The sequence below is a fragment of the Arachis hypogaea genome, chromosome 8, assembly GCF_003086295.3.
Source record: "Arachis hypogaea cultivar Tifrunner chromosome 8, arahy.Tifrunner.gnm2.J5K5, whole genome shotgun sequence".
Taxonomy (NCBI): domain Eukaryota; kingdom Viridiplantae; phylum Streptophyta; class Magnoliopsida; order Fabales; family Fabaceae; genus Arachis; species Arachis hypogaea.
The window spans coordinates 27,977,426-27,995,966 of NC_092043.1; the positions used below are offsets into that span (position 1 = coordinate 27,977,426).

Genomic DNA, 18,541 nt, shown 5'->3' on the forward strand with positions numbered 1-18,541 from the left:
CCAAGAAACTCTCCAAGAGCCCTCTGTTGCAAAAGCAAAGGCTAAGCAAGATGTCATTGAAGTCTCCGGATTGGACCTCGGGTGGATGAACCAACTAATCGAATATATAAAATTTGATATCCTACCCAAAAAGGAAAAATAGGCCAAGAAAATCCGGAGGGAAGCATAAAACTACACTTTGGTGAAAAATATCCTCTATAAAAGGGGATATCAACACCATTACTGAAGTGTGTCCCGACTTTAAAGACAACGGATGTGCTCAAGGAGGTCCACAATGGTATCTGTGGGAATCATCTCGGAGCAAGCTCCCTGGTAAGGAAAGTCATCCGAGCCGGGTTCTACTGGCCGACTTTGCAGAAAGATGCCACCGAGTTCGTGAAGAAGTGTCAGCCATGCCAAATGCATGCAAACTTCCACGTCGCTCTTCCCGAGGAGCTCATCAGCATAACTTCTCCATGGCCTTTTGCAAAACGGAGATTGGAACTGTTGGGACCCTTTTCCCAAGCGCTTGTACAAGTAAAATATCTAATAGTGGAAGTAGACTACTTCACGAAGTGGATTGAAGCAGAATCATTGGCCACCATCACCGCCCAGAGAAGTCGAAAATTTCTCTACAAGAACATCATCACAAGGTATGTGGTACCCCACTCCATCACCACTGATAACGGCACTCAGTTCACTGACTCTACCTTCAGAAACCTGGTAGCCAGTATAAAGATCAAGCATCAGTTCACCTCGGTAGAATACCCACAAGCGAATGGACAAGCCGAGGTAGCCAACAAAGTTATACTGGCATGGTTGAAGAAAAGGTTGCAAGATGCAAAGGGAGCATGGGCTGAAGAGCTTCCTCAAGTACTATGGGCTTATCGGACCACACCTCAGTCCGCCACAGGAGAAACACCTTTCCGACTTGCTTATGGCGTAGAAGCCATAATACCAGTTGAAATCAATGAGCAAAGTCTGAGGGTAAGCTTCTACGACGAGGTTGGCAATGTACAGGGGCACAAAGAAGAACTCGAACTACTCCCTGAAGTCGAAGAACAAGCCCAGATAAGAGAAGTAGCGCTGAAGCAAAGGATGACAAACAGATACAATAAAAAATCATTTGAAGGAGCTTCGCCCCGGACAACTTGGTCTTGATCAGAAATGACATTGGAGTTAACAAGTCTGGGAATGGAAAGTTTGCTGCGAGCTGGAAAGGGCCATACAAAATTAATGAGGTCCTAGGAAAAGGCTACTACAAGATGATCGACTTGAACAGCACCGAACTACCTAGATCGTGGCATGCTTGTAATACGAAAAGGTACTATAGTTAACTCCACTCCCAGATGTACTCTTTTTCCCGACCTCATGGTTTTTTCCCAAAAAGAAGGATTTTCCGAAAGGTGGTTTTGACGAGGCATCAAAGTGGAGGCTAAAGGGCAACAATTTTCAACCTCTTAGTAGCAAAAAGTACCTTCGTGAATAAATAAAGATCTTTTTTCTACATCTCTTTATAAATTCCTTTTAAGTTATTATCGTTTATCTACGAAACGCACCGACTTAAGCTCGACAAAACGTAAAAATCTCATGCCCGACCTACGTGGTCGGCAGGATAAAACGATGAGATACAAGACGGTGTAAAGATGCTATAAAAGTAGATCATGTAACTCGGAAATGTAACGACTAACAAGTCAGAAAAACCGAGAAGAATCGAAATGCATCGCGAAAATAGCCTAAGTTATGAACAATCCAAATAGGAAAATTTGAATTCACAAGGAATGCCAAAAAGAGATAAAAAGAAAAACTATCAACAAAGGCAGAAGCTGTCTTTGGAAAATCCAAAAACAACTTAGACAAAACAAAGCCTTCCCAGATAAACAGTTTTTCTTCCAAAAGAAAAAAGATCAAAAGGGTTTTTATGAAAAACCTAGCGAAGGAAAAATTGCAGAAAGCATGCGCGCACCAATTAGTCTTAAAACCCCTTATCCAAAAAAGGGGGACAACAATTAAAAGCATTTTTTGTTAGCGGCCATAAAAGGCCTAGGAAATGTCAGGAGCAACCACCACATAAACAAGAAAAAGATAAGTTGTTCAAAGGGAGCCCACAAGCCGAGCCCCAAATAGCTCAAATCAATTAAGAAAAGTTAAGAGTCGCCAGAAGTCGGATCAGTGGCAGGGAGAGAAATCGGAGTAGCAACAGGGGAGGACGGAGCAGAATGTTCAGGATCTTGAGCGGGAACCCCAGAAGAACTTGGGAGGTCCTCATCTTTTCACCCCTCACGAGGAGGAGACTCTACTATCCTCTGCCCCCGAGTCTTCAGGTTGGAGTCAATCTCAGGTCGGGAAGGAGAAACGATGGCCCCATCCACTACAATCTTGTCAGGGTCAAGAGGAGAAAGGTCCAAGTCGGGGGTGATAACTCCGACCTGCTCCTTAAAGACCCTCCAAGTCTCCTCCGAACCTTCAGCCACCGAATCCTCCAAGTCCTGGAAAGCCTCCCGACATCCTGCCAACTCCTTCTTCAAGTCAAGGTTCTCCCCAAAGAGCCTGACATAATTCTGCTTCGCCTTCTCCTTAAGGCCCTCCGCCATGGCACACTGGCCCATCAGCTTCTTCTCCCTCTCCTGGAGTCGAGTCTTCTCCTCCCTCAACTCGGCGACTTCCCCCTTTAGCCTTTTCTCCTCCTCATGATAAAGGAAGATCCTCCCATCTAGGTCCTCAACATTTTGGGTAGAACCCAAAGAGTTAAGGGGAGTCTTCTCCAAAATATCAAGAAGTTTTGTGCATACTCTAGCCGCCCGAACACTCCCCTGAACTAAGAAATTAAGATGGTTTTGAACGGAAATGTCATCCATATTAATTCGAGTATAGGGATAGATGTGATTCCGAACAAACTTGGGGCCATAAAAATTAGCATCCCCAAAAAAAGAAGAGCCAGACTTTGAAGTCTTGCACTTCTTCTTTTCGGGTTCAGGGGAAGATCGGGGCGGAGGAGGAGGAAGAGAAGAGGCAGAAGAAAGAGAGGGAAAAGTATTTATAAACACACCAGGGGCAAAACAGTAAAACGAGGATATTATTAAAGATATGCGCCGTTACCAACGTAACTACTCCCCACGTGTAAATACGAAATCCCCAATGGACGCGACGTTTGATTAGATGCGACTGTTGAAAATTTTTAAATCACGTCGGTTTTAAAATCACGTTGGTTTCCACTTCATGTTGGCTATAAGTCCGAGTTCAAATACTCGAGTCCAACTCATAATTAAAAGAAATCGGACTCGAGTAGGGACACTGTTCATACCCTGGCCCAACATTAAGGCACAAGTCCAAATGAGCCAAAAAAGGCCCAATCTAAAGATTGGCCTTCGCTACTGACCGACCTCCTCAAAAGAGGTCGGGTTCGACACACACTCCACTTCAAGGAAGTTGGGATCGAAGATTAGCTGGCAGATAACCCTCATTCAAATAAATAACTGCCCCTAAAATCTCTCAATCCACTTCTAGGAGTCATTTCTCCACTTCCCTAAGATAAATGGACGTTATCCTCCTTAAAAGGTGAAACTACTCCAACTGTGGTTATTGATTCACCACTATAAATACATTGACACCCGTCAGGTATCTCTAAGTTCCAATACTCTCAAAACCTGTTTAGCCCCTTACTGACTTAGGCATCAGAGTGTCTTTGCAGGTAACACCCCCCATTCCTTCACACCCACAAGTCGGATGGCGGTTCCCTAACACTAACCCAATCGAAGACCTCCTCCTTCAGGCGATTGGGCCAACCTAACAAGTCCAACCTGTTAATCTCCGGTTACCTATCGTAATAATAATAATGATAGAGGAGAAGGATGAAAAGGAAGGAAGATACAAAATTCCAATAAGAGGAGGAATAATATGAAGAAGGAAAAGAAAATAAAAAAAAGAAACACGTAACTTGATTAATTTGGATTTAAAATTGATTGGAGGTGGAGAATTGCTCTATTTTGCCCCAATGCATCAATATGAAGATTTGTATAACTAATTATTTATCTTTTCTCTATTTTTGGGCAAGCCATTGGATTTTTTTTCAAGTCCAATGAAATAGACCATATTTGTTTTCTTCGTGGGTTTTGGTCATGAAATTAATTTCTTCTTCAGTGCCACAACCGATATTTCTCGAAATAACTAGTGGGCTTATAGCTTGTGAATGGATTCAGGCCTAAATATAGGTCCAGCCCAACATGACCGAAAGCAACACAACGCTGCATCCAAGCAACGACGTCGTTTCGAAGAAGTTGTTACGACTGTGGTGTTAGTTATTTTTAACTCAGCTGGAACCTGGAAGCTACAAGCAGAATCGCCAAGAGCTACCATAACCAAAAAATAAAAAGGAAGGTTCGAGACACAAATAAAACGAATACAAGAAATGTTGCGATCGTTGGTTGCAAAACCTCACAGTTCCCAATGCTTTATCTTCAACCTCTCGCAGAAGTTACTTCACGGAAACGGCGCAGCTCAATTCCGAGCAACGCGCGCATTCACGCCGCGTTCAGTTGCCGGGGTGTCGCCGCCGTCGAAGGCGATCGTGTACGAGGAGCACGGGCAACCCGACGCGGTGACGAAGCTGGTGGAGTTTCCAGGTGTGGAAGTGAAGGAGAATGATGTGTGCGTGAAGATGCTGTGTGCTCCCATAAACCCTTCCGACATTAACAGAATACAAGGCGTGTATCCCGTCAGGCCAGAGCTACCCGCAGTTGGTGGCTACGAAGGCGTTGGAGAGGTTTACTCCGTCGGCTCCGCTGTCACTTCTCTCTCTCCTGGTGACTGGGTCATTCCTTCTCCACCGTCCTTCGGTGCGGTCTTTTCTTTCTCCTTTCCTCAATTTTAATTCACTTGATGAATAAATTCTGTTGCATTTTTTCTGTTTTGGAAATTTATGAGTTTTTAGTTTTGGTTCATTTTCAATTTTATGCTGTCTTGCGTATTTTGGTTCAAGTGACTTGACACTGGTTATTCTTATGTAAACTCTTGAATTCGAGTACCTAATTTATTTATCTGAATATTTTTACTGGAACGTTTAATTTTATGAAGAAAGTTTTGGTGGCATTTCAATGGGAATGGAGTAATTGGTGAAATTCGCTTTTAAGCTTCCTTCATTACTTATCAGTTATCATATTGTTTTTAAGAAAACTTTTGATTGTATGTTATTTTGGGTTTGACAGGGACATGGCAGACATACATTGTGAAAGATCAGAGTGTATGGCACAAGATAGACAAGGGCGTGCCTATGGAATATTCTGCTACCATCACTGTTAATCCCTTGACTGCTCTCCTCATGCTTGAAGACGGTGTTACTTTGAGCTCAGGCACTGCCCTTTCTGCAATTCCTATATTATATATAATTTTATTCTGTGTGTTTCATTAATTGATATTTATTTGTGCCTGTTTAAACTTTGTGATACTGGATATGAACAGGGGATGCAATTGTGCAAAATGGGGCTACCAGCATGGTTGGGCAGTGCGTCATTCAGCTTGCAAAATCACGCGGTATTCGCAGCATAAATATTATAAGGGACAGGTGCTCATTTGAAGGTTCATTGCAACTTTCTGAGCTTCTGAATTGTTATTATAGATGATACTTTGCTTTTATAGTGAAAGCTTGTCCCTCTTTTCATCCATAATAAAATAGTAGATAACACTGAACACTTTCTTGCTCCCTTGTGAAGATATTCTTACATTTCAAATCTTTCTACTACAGGGCTGGGGTTGATGAAGTGAAAGAAACTCTTAAGAATTTGGGTGCTGATCACGTTTTCACTGAGAATGAATTGGAAGTGAAGAATGTAAAGAGTCTCTTGGTATGTATCATTACTCCTGATGGATTTGATTTTTATCTTTATTTTTTATGATTAGCCTTCACGGTGATGCTAAGGAAGCTGACAAAACTTATTTTTCTTTTCTGTTGCAAGAAAAAAAAAATTGATTTTTGAAGAATTGTTATCTCTATTGATTTCAAATCAACTTATTGTGTCAAATTGACATGCTAGAATGAAATACCTGAACCTGCACTAGGATTCAACTGTGTTGGTGGCAATGCTGCTTCTCTGGTTCTCAAATTTTTGAGGTATGACGTGAGATGTTGGATAAAGACTGGGTTGGCCTAGAAACTCTGTTTTGACTGTACATCATTTTTCATTTTATTCCAATAATTTTATGCAGACAAGGAGGAACTATGGTGACTTATGGTGGAATGTCTAAAAGGCCTGTTACTGTGCCTACCTCAGCCTTCATATTTAAGGTATGGCAGGAACTTTTGATCATTGCCTGCGTGCCCTAAATAATGACCATGAGCCAAGGAATCCCATGTATCATGACTTATTTGTGGCGTATTCTTTCAAATGCCACCTGCCTATCTACTTAGTAGCATAGCACACTGCTCGTTTATTAAATTTAACAATGATCTGGAATCTGAAAAACAAATCATATTTGCAGGAACTTTCCTTGAGGGGTTTCTGGCTGCAGAAATGGTTGAGCACAGAGAAAGCTGTAGAGAGCAGAAGAATGATAGACAAGCTTTTGGGTCTTGTACATGAGGGCAAGTTAAAATACAAGTAAGCGAAATCTTTAATGGGGAAAACACATTTATACTTCTCACTCAGTTGATTGACCAATTTCATTCGCTGGTCACCTTGTTTACTTTGCAGCATGGAGCTGGCTCCTTTTAGTGATTTTAATACATCATTGGATAAGGCTCTTGGAAAATTTGGGAGCCAACCTAAACAAGTGATCAAATTCTAAACGTCGGATTTTTGGAGAGGGAGTTTGCATTTGTCTCTTATCTGTCAAGTATCAACCAAATCTTTGTAGAACCTCATTTGTATAGTACGTGGATATAGTTATCTAAATAATACGTTGTCTTTCGTCAGTGTATCGTGTCTGTTTTTCATGCTTGATGCAACCAATATAGAAATTCTAATTCAAGCCCGATTACGTAAAACTGATGTGTGCTATTTTTTTATTCGCGAACTACTGTTTGGCCCCTAAATGATTTTATTCACGTATGTAACTTTTTCTATTGATGCACTAAACTAATGTCGTTATGAAATTACGTATAAAACTGAAAAACCTAAAAGCAAACAAATTGAAAGGAAATGTTTTTTTTTTTCTCTCGAAGCATATGTGACCGTTTAAACAAATAATTCAAACACGGGGCAGGCACGTAAAAAATAAATAATTTTTTTCCAATGAAATATGAAGTAACTAATGCTTCCAATAAATGGCAGAGCAAGCCATAAAAATTATTGTATTTTTTGCTGACAAATATTATTAAGCAATGATTGATCATAGAATCACCAATTAACTCTAAAATATTATCTTTGAGCTCGAAAAATTCAGGACCTTAAAAGTTGATGAAACCTACGAATCTTTGCATTCTTTGGTCAGAATGTAGTCCACTGCCTCTTCTACACTGTCAACAACCTGCAGAAGCGAAATTCTATTATAAATAATACTCACCCCAAAGTAGTGGCAGCCATGGCCATGAAATAAACTATTGTCTATCCTTTACAGTGCATCTAAATCAAATTGCTATATTATCTTTGAGCTCGAAAAATTCAGGACCTTAAAAGTTGATGAAACCTACGAATCTTTGCATTCTTTGGTCAGAATGTAGTCCACTGCCTCTTCTACACTGTCAACAACCTGCAGAAGCGAAATTCTATTATAAATAATACTCACCCCAAAGTAGTGGCAGCCATGGCCATGAAATAAACTATTGTCTATCCTTTACAGTGCATCTAAATCAAATTGCTTATCCATTTAGTTTTAAGCAGGCTGCCTACTTCTTGTTACCATCTATGCATCTAGTCTAGAAGAGAAAACATGTGTTTCTCCAAAAAAAAAAAGTAAAATACAAAACATAAGCCCGTATCTAAGAAGAGCATGATAGAGTTACCAGATCCGCTGGGAATTTGTGATGATTTTCCTTCCCCTTGAATACTCCAGTTCTCGTGAGAATAGAAAACCAAGGAACGCCAGTCTGAAATGCATAGTTTCATTCATAGCATCATTTGTTTGCATATAGCTTTATGTATTATACTAGTGAAGTCTAACTTCGACAGACATACCTGTCGTGCACCCCTAATGTCAACTGCAGGATTATCTCCAATCATGTAAAGTGTTTTAAAATGTTGAGCATTGTTATGATTTTTAGCAGGGACATCATTGTAAAACAGCGGAACAAGTTGTCGTAACACAATCTCTGCATTCTGGAATACAGATGGATTAGGTTTGCCAAAACTTGTGTAATCCAGAGGTTGAGAGTGAATACTGCATACAAAGCTTTCCATGGTTAGAATTGGAGACATTATCATGGAACTAGATAAAATTGACCATAGTCTTGGTTGTCTGCTTAAAAGCTTCTTCATCAACATTCAACAGTAAGATAATTGGCAGTCTTACCTATTGAAGATGGATTCTAATGCAATCCTGAAAGCTCCCATTCCCAGACGTTCAGAAGGAAACGCAGTCTACCTTTTGCGGGACCTTGTCAGTGATCATAGTACTATATAATACTTCAACAGGATTCCACATAATCTCTATCTATCTGCAAAATTATCTGTAGCAAAAATCAACCAACCTGGTATTCAAGGTCATCATTTGCAAAATATAGACTTGGTTGTGGTCCAGTATTTCTTCCGGGCAGGCCTCCTGTTTTTAATATGTCGCATAGAACCTGGATGAGAAGTCTTGGTCAGTAACTGTCTCACCAATCTACCAATTCCATTAAAATATCAAATCAAAGAACTTTAAAAATCCTAAAGTAGATATTGTTTATTTGTTTTCATTTTGAGGAAAAACAAACTAAGCAATTATTCAAGTATATGATTTCTAAAACTATTAACGCTGACAACAGCTTAAGAGTATCAATGTTAAACCGAGTTGAATGTACTCATTTACGATCTTTAGCATTTCCTGTTTAGCTATGAAGTACAAACAAAGTGATGGCCTATGGGTTGCCCAAACACAAATGCCACCTTCGTTTACTCACACATAATGGCCTTGAGCCCAGAACCACCTAGTAGGTAACAACAAACCCCATAAGATACCAAAATCACTTTATATTTATAAACCAATTATGTTGTTTCATGTCATTTGCAAATCACACTGCTTTGTGAAAATCAAATGGTTGCACGATGGTTAAACTTTCCATAACTTTTTATGTTTATAGTAAAAGCTATTTAATTAAATTATTATTCTTCATAAACTGTGATTCAAATTTTATACAAATAATTCACATTCACATGGATCAGACACAAAATCATTGTAACCTGTATGTCCCTGCTCCAATCAACAGGGTCACTAACTATGAATGCTGCTTGAACCCTTTCAGAGAAGACATCATTCCTTGGAGTGCTCTCATTAACCTTTACATTCTTGGTAGTCCATTTCTTGTATGGGGCCAATGGATCAATATGTTCAAAGCATGATGCATATTCATCAATTGTAAGAACATTTCTGAAGGAGAAAAAATAAATTAGGAGAAAAAAAATAATCAGGCATTATAGATGCAAATTGCTTAACAGTTCTATGAAATATCAGACTGAGATAAAGCAAACCAATCATCTAAGAAACTGACTTAAAGCCATATTCAGACATCACTGCAGCAGGTTCCCCTTTTCCCGCAGCAACAACGAGCTCATTCTCAAATCTGTAAATTGAAATTTCTATGATGATAAATCTAACAATAAGAGTAGGACTGATGGCCCCAAACTGTATGTTAACCACCTTACTGGTTCCACTGTAGTTTATTCATTTCTGCCAACAGATGATGTAATATACATACCTGCTAGCCAATTGCCTAAATGGTGAATGGCCCTGTAAAACCTGCACATTGATCACATTCATATCTGTTCAGGCCACAAACCCTTCGCACATTCGAAAGAGAACTCACTGCTAAAGCACAAAAAGGCATTCGCTGGTATTTTCAGAGAGACATCTACATACAGAAAAAACAGACCAGAAAATAGCACAATACAGGGCATGAGGAAGAATGGTTGGTTATGGTTAATAAAAACACTGCAGATTTCCTAAAATACCTGTGCAGGTGAGATGTTTATACCCAATATTTGACTCAGCTCAGAGGCCCTTTTAGCTTCAGGAAAACCACCACCTGCATGAAACATAAAACTAATATCACAATAAAAGTAGCATATCAAAATTCCCACGTACCTGAAATTCAGAAACTAACAACACACAGCAAGAACGCACTATGACACAACTTCAAACATATGGCATAAAATCAGAAAGAGAACTCACCATTGGTAAGGAAGACATAAGGGATTCTGAGTCTACCTGAAAACAAAAATAAGATCAACAAATTCATCACTCCTTAAAGGCTTAAATTCCGGATAAGAAATAAATACAGAAATTTAATTACTCTAATTATTAACTATTTGTTATTATAGTTACCAGTGGAATCGTATAATCTTCTTAGCGCTGCCGGAGAACCGCCGACCGGGGAGTTTCCGAGGAGAATGACTCCATCGATGTCGAACGCAATGCCAAAGGAAGGGCTAATACAGCAACAACATCGTTACCGAACTCGAATCCGAAAACTAAAGAATTCAAAAAGATATAAATGAGAAATAGAAGGTTTCAGTTTTGACGAACCGTTGTTGCGATGGCGAAGAGAGCTGAGAAAATGAGCGAGAAGGTGCTAGAGACGAGAACGTAGTTCGCTTCCTCACTTCGCTCTGCAATGCTTTCCTGAAGAGATGGAACCTCGCCATCGTTGATTCGTTTCTGTGTTTTCCGATCACCAGAGTGAACCACCTGAGCTCAAGTTAGTTACCAGAAAACCACCGAATCATAACGGGTTCCCCAAGATTGGGCTTAGCCCATAAAGGAACACAACACCAATGCCTTCTTTGGGCTAAAAAGCTTTCAAATTCATCTCCCTATAGTAAAATACAGTGGAAAACCAAAAAAAAAAATATTTAAGCGGTGTACTTAGAATTGGGAGTTATCTAATCCATTGACAAAAAAAAAAAATTTAAGTGTGGGAATCACATCTTGTGCATGCAGCAACTCATTAGCAGCAACAAACTCTTAAATAGAACTCAGTACTGCAGTAAATTAGTTTTTGACCTATCAAATTAGGAGATACTGTGAGAAACCGAAAGAAAAAAGCCATGGAAATATGTAAAAAATTGAAAAAATTATCATAATTTAAGGATTTTATTTCACATGTTCAAATTTTAAACGAAAATAAATATCTCATAATAATATTAAAGTTATTTTCTTCTATTATTGAACATTGAGTATAACATAAAAATATTCGGAACCTCCAATTTATACATTTGCTTAGCCTAATCACATCTGGGATAGCTATTACCTGATCACATCGATGTTACCAAACTTTTCTATTATTATTAGCCCGGTTCCGAGTAGAACTAGTCTCTACTCATCGTGAAAGAGAAACAAGTAAGGAAGCAATATACAAAACAACAATGTTTTAAACCTCATTTTTTCCATCTTGCGGCTGCATTAGGTTTTTTCCTTGGTCCACGGCTAGATTCGGTGTATGTTTCAATTACTCCTCTTACTTTTTGGCTTAGCTTGGGCGTGAGCTTTTTATTATTTTATATTAATGTGAACATGCACATTGAAATCGTGACAATAATTTCCTAAACCAAAAGGACATTCTTTCTTGCTAATAATGATCTCTGCTAAATCCAGAATCCATTTTTTTTTCTTTTTTTCTTTTTTCTATTTCATGCAAATTTGTATTTTTCTATTTCATCGTTATTGCGATATTACACAGCTTTGTAAGTTATAACAATTGTTTTCTTAATTTCCTATACCCTAATAAAATACTAAACTATATGATTGATACGACGATCCAAACTTTTACAACTATAATAAATAAATATCATATATGAAAGGGTATGGTTTAGCCGGCCGACCCTCCTCAATTAATACTAAATTATACTAGCCACCATACACCAGAACAAAAAGTTATTTTAATTATTGCAAAGTCAAGCTGATGAATTTGATATACAGAGCTTCTTATTTCACTGACTTCATCATTCGAGTGATGGCATCACTGACGTACAAAGTTGAAATGCTTCCGGAGGAAGGAACCGTGAAATTGTTCGTCAACATAATAATAACTATAATTTGAAAGCACTCTTAAGAAAATAATAATATATATTTATTATCTGTGATGAATATAATCTAGATTCTAGAGCATAGTCAACATACACTACATACATAATTTCTACTTCAAATCCTTCTCACGTGAGGCGAGTTAATATTCAAAATGGGATTTGGATCTTCTAAAGTTTTAATTTTACTTTAAAGAGTAAAGTGTGATCTCTCATCATTGATTTCATAGGTGGAATCAAGAATAAATATAAAAGAAAAAATATTCAAGGGTAAAAAATCACAATTTACTCTCTAAAATGAAATTCAAACTTTAGAGGATCCAAATCCCTCAAAATGATCCCTGAAATTTGATCTCCAGTTTAATTTAGTCCTCGAATTACCATTGACTCAAATTGTATCCTTAAATATTAAGATGTGGCTCAAGTTGGTCCTTCCGTCTATTTCCGTCACCAGAAATCTGACGTGACACATGTAGTTGACACCTGCAGCATCAACAGTTGTCTGACATGGTGAAATTCTTGTATGCATCAATTTAGCCCCAATAATTTGAAAAAAAAAACCCTAGCAACACCCCATTTCTCCTAAATCATAGTCGTTTCTGATGAGTTAGGGAGCGGCAACCAAGCCTCAGGTAGCTCCAGCAGCTAAGCCTCAAGCTCTCCACATTCTCACCTCAGTCTCCTAACTCTCTCGTCTCGCACTCACACAACCTGGTCACAACAGCCAACACACTCACACACTGATTGCCACACACAAGCCAATAATTTCGTTGCCAGCGTCTCATCGTGGCTTTTGGCCCCTGTTTTCGGCCTCCTATCGTGTCATCTGGATCTGCCCGCCCCTTGTTTGTGTGCCGTCGTCTTCTACCTCTTCTTGTGCTTCCTTATCCCATTTTTCTTCGCCATCCTCTGGTTTGGCCTCTGAGTCATCGTCGCTGTCACGGTTGTGGGCCAGCATCTGCCTTTGCTCTGGCTCTGTGTATTCTGGTTCTTCTTTGCTATCGCGGTCGCGGTGCTCGGGTTGGCCGTCTACCTCCACTCCTCCTCTGAATCTTTCGCTGCTTGTGCTAGGATGCTTTGAGTGACCCTGATCTACGTAGTGCTAGGTAAATAAGTGTGAAAAATTTTCAACTTGGTCTATAGCAACACCATGTGCGCATAGCGTCAACAATTACCAAAAGGAGTTGTCAATTACCAAAATTTTCATTTAAAAAAGAAGAAGCAAATTTGGGCCCAAAATAATTAAAGATAGGGTTCTTCTCATCTTTCCCCCTCTCTCTCTCTCCGTGGATTCTTCTTCACATGCCCCAAATCCTATTCTTTTCTGAGAAAATGTATGCATCAATTTCGCCCCAATCCAATTTCAAAAAACTGTAAGGTAATGCTATTTCAACCAAAAAGTTTTGCACTTGGTTATAATCATGCTCTTTTATGTTGAAAAGTTGATGTCTTTTAAGTTTCTAGCTACTAACCAGAACAGTGAGTTTAGCTGCCTTCAACAATACTACAGTGAGCTATGTGAATGGCTATAATGAACTTTCTGAGAGGAAAGGTGAAGAAGCGGATTTAGAGGGATTTGACTTCTTGCATCTCATGGAAGAACGTAGCCTTCGTGCAAATTCTCACACCTTTCTATGGTTGTTAAAAGGATGTATTAATTATGGATCATTTTCTGATGGTTTGAAGCTTCACGGAAAGATTCTAAAGATGGGTTTTTATTCAGAGCAGAAGTTGTGTGATCGGCTGATTGGTGCGGAATTTATTACCACAAACTAACCGGTAAGTGCACTGGATCGTACCAAATAATACCTCAGGTGAGTGAGGATCGATCCCACGAGGATTGATGGACCAAGCAACAATGGTTAAATGATTTACTTAGTTGGGCAAGCAGAAAATGGTTTTGAGATATTCAAAAGGTTTAAATTTGAAAATATCAGAAGGCAGGCACGCAAGTAAATAAGTTGAAGATAAAATATTGGAGAAATAGTTAAGGCTTCAGAGTTATCTATTTTTCTGGATTAACTTTTCTTACTAACTATTTTAATCATGTAGGATTTAATTTATGGCAAACTATATTTGACTAGACCCTAATTCCTTAGACCTTTCTAGCCTCCTCTAAAATTCATCGACTGCCAATGCCTTGGTCAATTAATTCCAATTAGAGGGTTTTATTCAAATTCCAGTTTATATGCCACAAAAATTCTAATTACCCAAAAATAAGAGGATTATATGTCACGTATCCTATTAAATCTAAATAATTAAAATTTAGGAGAATATGTTTTCAAGCTGTTGTTCAAGTAAAGAGCTTTTCCAAGTTTTACAAGAACTCAAATAGAAAGAGGGTCATACTTCCGTTCCACCAAATTTATAAGATAAAGAGCGAAAATAATTCTTAAATTATAAATCCACACATGAATTAAAATAGAAAAAGTAATAAATTCAATCCATACAAATAGACAGAGCTCCTATCCTTAATAATGGAGGATTAGTTGCTCATGGTTCAGAGAAAAATAGGATTCTCCTCGAATGTATAGAGTTTCAATATGATGGCCTCTTAAGTTAACTAATGGAATCCCTTTTTATAACTAATCCTAATAAATTTAAAATCTAATTATTTAAAATTAAAAATAATATCTTTTCCAATTTAAAAATCAAATTTGAATTTAAATCAGAATTTAATTGACAAGTCTTCAGTTGATGGGTGGGGACCACATGTTTTGCCCATTCTGCAGCTTCTAATCTGTATTTTTTGGGCTGAAAACTGGGTCAAAACAGTCTAGAAATCTCCTCCAGCGTTTCTATGCATTTTCTGCACGTGGCGTATGTCACGCGTACGCGTCGATGGTCTTTTCTGCGAGTCACGCGGACGCGTCGGTCACGCGCACGCGTCGCTGTGCAATCCTTCAAATCACACGTACGCGTCAGTCACGCGCACGCGTCACCATGAAAAGCTCCAAATCACGCATACGCGTCAGTCATGTGTACGCGTCGCTCCTCGCTGCCATCTCCTTTGATTCTTGTGCTGCAGAAACTCCATCAAATTCTGTCGAATGCTACCTAAAATAAACAAAATTGCAAAAGACTCAAAGTAGCATCCATATTGGCTAAAAGATAATTAATTATTTATTAAACTCAACAAATTAGATGCAAATTCACTAGAAAAATATAGAAAAGATGCTCACGCATCACTGATCGATTTGTATATCAAATTTGGTGATTTGAAAGGTGCAGTCAAGGTTTTTGAAGATATGCATGTTAGACCTCTGTCTTGTTGGAATAAGATTATTCATAGATTTATTGTGGAGAAATTTAATTGTCATGTTCTAAGTTTGTTTCTATAAATGATGAAGGAAGAGGTGAAGTCTGATAAGAAGACTTATGCAGTGTTTTTTTTTTTCAAATTATCGGGGGTTAAATTGATGTATACAAGAATTTCGCCACGTCAGACAATCATTGAGGCTGCCAAGTGTCAATTACATGTGCCACGTCAGCTTTCCGGTGATAGAAATAGACAGAAGGGCCAACTTGAGCCACGTCTTCAAATTTCACGGTACAATTTGAGTCAATTGGTAATTCGATGGCTAAATTAAGTCGAGGTCAAATTTCAGGGGTCATTTTGAGTATTAACTCTACGTGAGGCATAAGACTGTTGAAAAATTGAAATGGTTGTACATAATGTTAGAAAGGAGAGAGGGAGAAATAGGAAAAAATTTTGTGAGTATTCAAATTGTATAGAATGATACAATATAAAAGGGAATTTATAGGTGCTAAGAGAATCGAAATAATAAAGATGTAATATCCTATAATAAATATTCAGATATGTTAAATAATGCTAATTGATCCTAATTATACTCAATCATCCCTCCTCAACTTCAAGTGACAACTTGAGTTTGAAACTTATTTGAAACAACTAAATAAAAAATGGGTTAAGTATGATTTTGGTCCCTAATGTAGGGGCTGAAAATTTCTTTCGTCCCTCGACTTTTTTTTGCTCCAAAATGGACCCCAAAGTTTCAGTTTGTTTTAAAATCGTCCTTTTTACCAATTATATTTTTTTATTACTAAATTACCCTTTATTAAAAAAATTATAAAATAAAATAAATATAAAATAAACAAAAAAAAAGAAAAAAAAAAGAAAGGGGGATAGGATACAGAAGCGGGGTGGGAGAAGGGAGGAGAAAGAAAGAAAATGGGGGGCGAGAAAGGTGTGTGGGGGGGAGGGGGGAGGGTGGGGGTGGAGGGTGGAGGGGGGAGAGAAGAAGGACGTCATGCCGCCGCACCGCCGCCGCACCGCCGCTCGCCAACCCCACCGCCGCACCGCCGACCCCACTGCCACTTCTTCTTCTTCTTCTTCTTCTTCCCGCCGCCCGCCGACTCCACCGCCGACCCCACCGCCACTTCTTCTTCTTCTTCTTCTTCTTCTTCCCCACCGCCGCACCGCCGCCCGCTGTCCGCCTCTTCTTCTTCTTCCCGCCGACACCACCGCCAAGCCGTTGTCCGCCGCCCGCCGCTTCTTCTTCTTCTTCTTCTTCTTCTTGATTCTGGGTTCTTGATGATGATGATTTTCTGATTCTGAGTATATTGTTGTTTGATTTTTCTAGATTTTTTGAATTCTGGATTTTGACGAGGATGACAATGATGATGTTGATTTTCTGATGTTTTGGTTTTTCTGATTTTCTGATGTTGATTTTTCTGGATTTTCTGATGTTTTGGTGTGATGGATGCTGGTGATGGAGTGACAGTGGATGGGGGGTGGTGGTGGTGGTGGTTGTTCTGATTCTGAATTCTGATGATGATGATAATGATGATGGTGGTGGTGGTGGTTGTTGTTCTGATTCTGAGTTCTGGTGGTGGTGGTGGTGGTGGTGGTTGCATAATTTTGGAGAAGAAGGGAGAATTTTGGGGAAGAAGGGATAGGGGCATTTTGGTCCGAAGGACGGTTTTAAAACAAACTGAAACTTTGGGGACCATTTTGGAGCAAAAAAAAGCCGAGGGACGAAAGAAATTTTCAGCCCCTACATTAGGGACCAAAATCATACTTAACCCATAAAAAATGCATAAACTAATAGAATGGGTGCAGACAAAACTGCCTGAAGAAAGCGCAGACAAAACTGTCGGAAGGAAGCGCAGACGGAAGTGTCATAAGGAAGCACAAACGAAACTGCCGGAAGAAAGTGCAGATGGAATTGCCACAAGGAAGCGCAAACGAAATTGCCAGAAGGAAGCGAAGACAGAATTGCCACAAGGAAACGCAGACGGAACTCTCACAAGGAAACGCATATGGAACTGTCAGAAAGAAGCGCAGACAAAACTGCTGGAAGGGAACGCAGACAGAACTACCGAAAGAGAATACAGACGGAACTGCCGCAAGAGTGGTCAACTGCCGAAAAACTGTTGAAAAGATGGCGAACTGTGGAAAAACTGTTGAAAAGCGACAAAGTACAAAAAGATGACAAACTAACGGAATGTGATGAAAAACATATGGTTTCTTCATGAGAATAAGTAGTGGATGAGCTAATCAGTGAGGTCAGAAAAGCATCAAAGCATTGACAAAAGAGAAGGAAAAAATGACACAGAAAATGTATGAAAAGTATGGTGATTTCACGAGAAGAAAATCAACTTATCCTCCTCAAAGAGGATACCATGTTAGAAAAGGGAGAGGGAGTAATAGGAAAAAAGGTTTGTGAGTATTCAAATTGTATAGAATGATACAATATAAAAGGGAATTTATAGGTGATAAAAGAATCGAAATAATAAAGACGTAATATCCTATAATAAAAATTTAGATATGTTAAATAATGCTAATTGATCTAATTGATCTTAATTATACTCTAACACATGATAATTAGTTGTTTATTATATATTAATAGATTAAGTGATTAACACAATATAAATTTAGATCTTCTAAATTTTAAATATTTATTTAAAAAAATTAAGTGTAATTTTTTATTTTTAAATATTTTTATAATTTTTTGTCTCATTTATAAAATAAATAATAAAAATTTATACTTTATTTTCTAAAATAAAATCTAAAATTTAAAAGATTCAAATTCACACTATATATAATCACTTATTCAGATTATAGAAATCTTGAAACAATGACACAAATTATGATTCTACGACCTTAATTTTCCTTTTCCATATTAATGCTTCGTTTACCTAAATTTTTTTAATAAATAATCTGCTGCCTAAATGTTTCTTGCAATTTTTATTAAAAGTGGAGATTTGCATATTTTATAAAATTAATAATTAAAAATTATTAAATAATTTAATATATTTAAATAAATTATTATTTAATAGTTTTTAGTTATTAATTTCACACATATAAATATATACATGAGTTTTGTTTTTTGAAAAAAGATCTTTTAAAGTGATAATACTAACATATTTTAATTATTTTTTAATTTATAATA

At 38.1% G+C, this 18,541-nt stretch overlaps 2 protein-coding genes across 3 annotated transcripts; one reads left to right on the forward strand and one right to left on the reverse strand.

The window, feature by feature from the left end:
- The first annotated feature begins 4,286 nt into the window (after positions 1 to 4,286).
- On the forward strand, positions 4,287 to 6,958 carry LOC112706748 (enoyl-[acyl-carrier-protein] reductase, mitochondrial). The gene is made up of 8 exons (XM_025758201.3): positions 4,287 to 4,814; positions 5,184 to 5,327; positions 5,437 to 5,539; positions 5,720 to 5,819; positions 6,009 to 6,085; positions 6,181 to 6,259; positions 6,454 to 6,572; positions 6,666 to 6,958. The coding sequence occupies exons 1-8, from the start codon at positions 4,388 to 4,390 to the stop codon at positions 6,757 to 6,759; spliced, it is 1,143 nt and encodes a 380-aa protein (XP_025613986.1). The 5' UTR covers positions 4,287 to 4,387; the 3' UTR covers positions 6,760 to 6,958.
- A 223-nt stretch (positions 6,959 to 7,181) lies between these two features.
- Positions 7,182 to 10,919, reverse strand: LOC112706749 (mitochondrial hydrolase YKR070W). 2 transcript variants are annotated; one of them, XM_025758202.3, is made up of 13 exons: positions 10,633 to 10,919; positions 10,432 to 10,535; positions 10,279 to 10,314; positions 10,059 to 10,132; positions 9,806 to 9,846; positions 9,599 to 9,670; positions 9,291 to 9,477; positions 8,600 to 8,695; positions 8,422 to 8,489; positions 8,088 to 8,289; positions 7,916 to 7,999; positions 7,582 to 7,662; positions 7,182 to 7,440 (listed from the first exon to the last, which is right to left on the reverse strand). In XM_025758202.3, exons 1-12 carry the CDS (start codon positions 10,749 to 10,751, stop codon positions 7,600 to 7,602), a joined length of 1,146 nt encoding a protein of 381 aa, XP_025613987.1. In that variant the 5' UTR covers positions 10,752 to 10,919; the 3' UTR covers positions 7,182 to 7,440; positions 7,582 to 7,599. The 2 variants fall into 2 exon arrangements, with proteins under 2 accessions (XP_025613987.1, XP_025613989.1); XM_025758204.3 differs by having other exon boundaries at positions 10,059 to 10,149; positions 10,633 to 10,835.
- Between the last annotated feature and the right edge of the window lie 7,622 nt (positions 10,920 to 18,541).

Coding starts and splice junctions, on each gene's coding strand:
- LOC112706748 (XM_025758201.3), top strand. CDS start 4,388: ATGTTGCGATCGTTGGTTGCAAAACCTCACAGTTCCCAATGCTTTATC. Junction 5,328..5,436: donor CGGTGTTACTTTGAGCTCAG/GCACTGCCCTTT, acceptor GGATATGAACAG/GGGATGCAATTGTGCAAAAT. Junction 6,260..6,453: donor CCTCAGCCTTCATATTTAAG/GTATGGCAGGAA, acceptor TCATATTTGCAG/GAACTTTCCTTGAGGGGTTT.
- LOC112706749 (XM_025758202.3), bottom strand. CDS start 10,751: ATGGCGAGGTTCCATCTCTTCAGGAAAGCATTGCAGAGCGAAGTGAGG. Junction 9,478..9,598: donor ATGTCTGAATATGGCTTTAA/GTCAGTTTCTTA, acceptor TTTCTCCTTCAG/AAATGTTCTTACAATTGATG. Junction 8,290..8,421: donor TTAGAATCCATCTTCAATAG/GTAAGACTGCCA, acceptor CTTTGTATGCAG/TATTCACTCTCAACCTCTGG.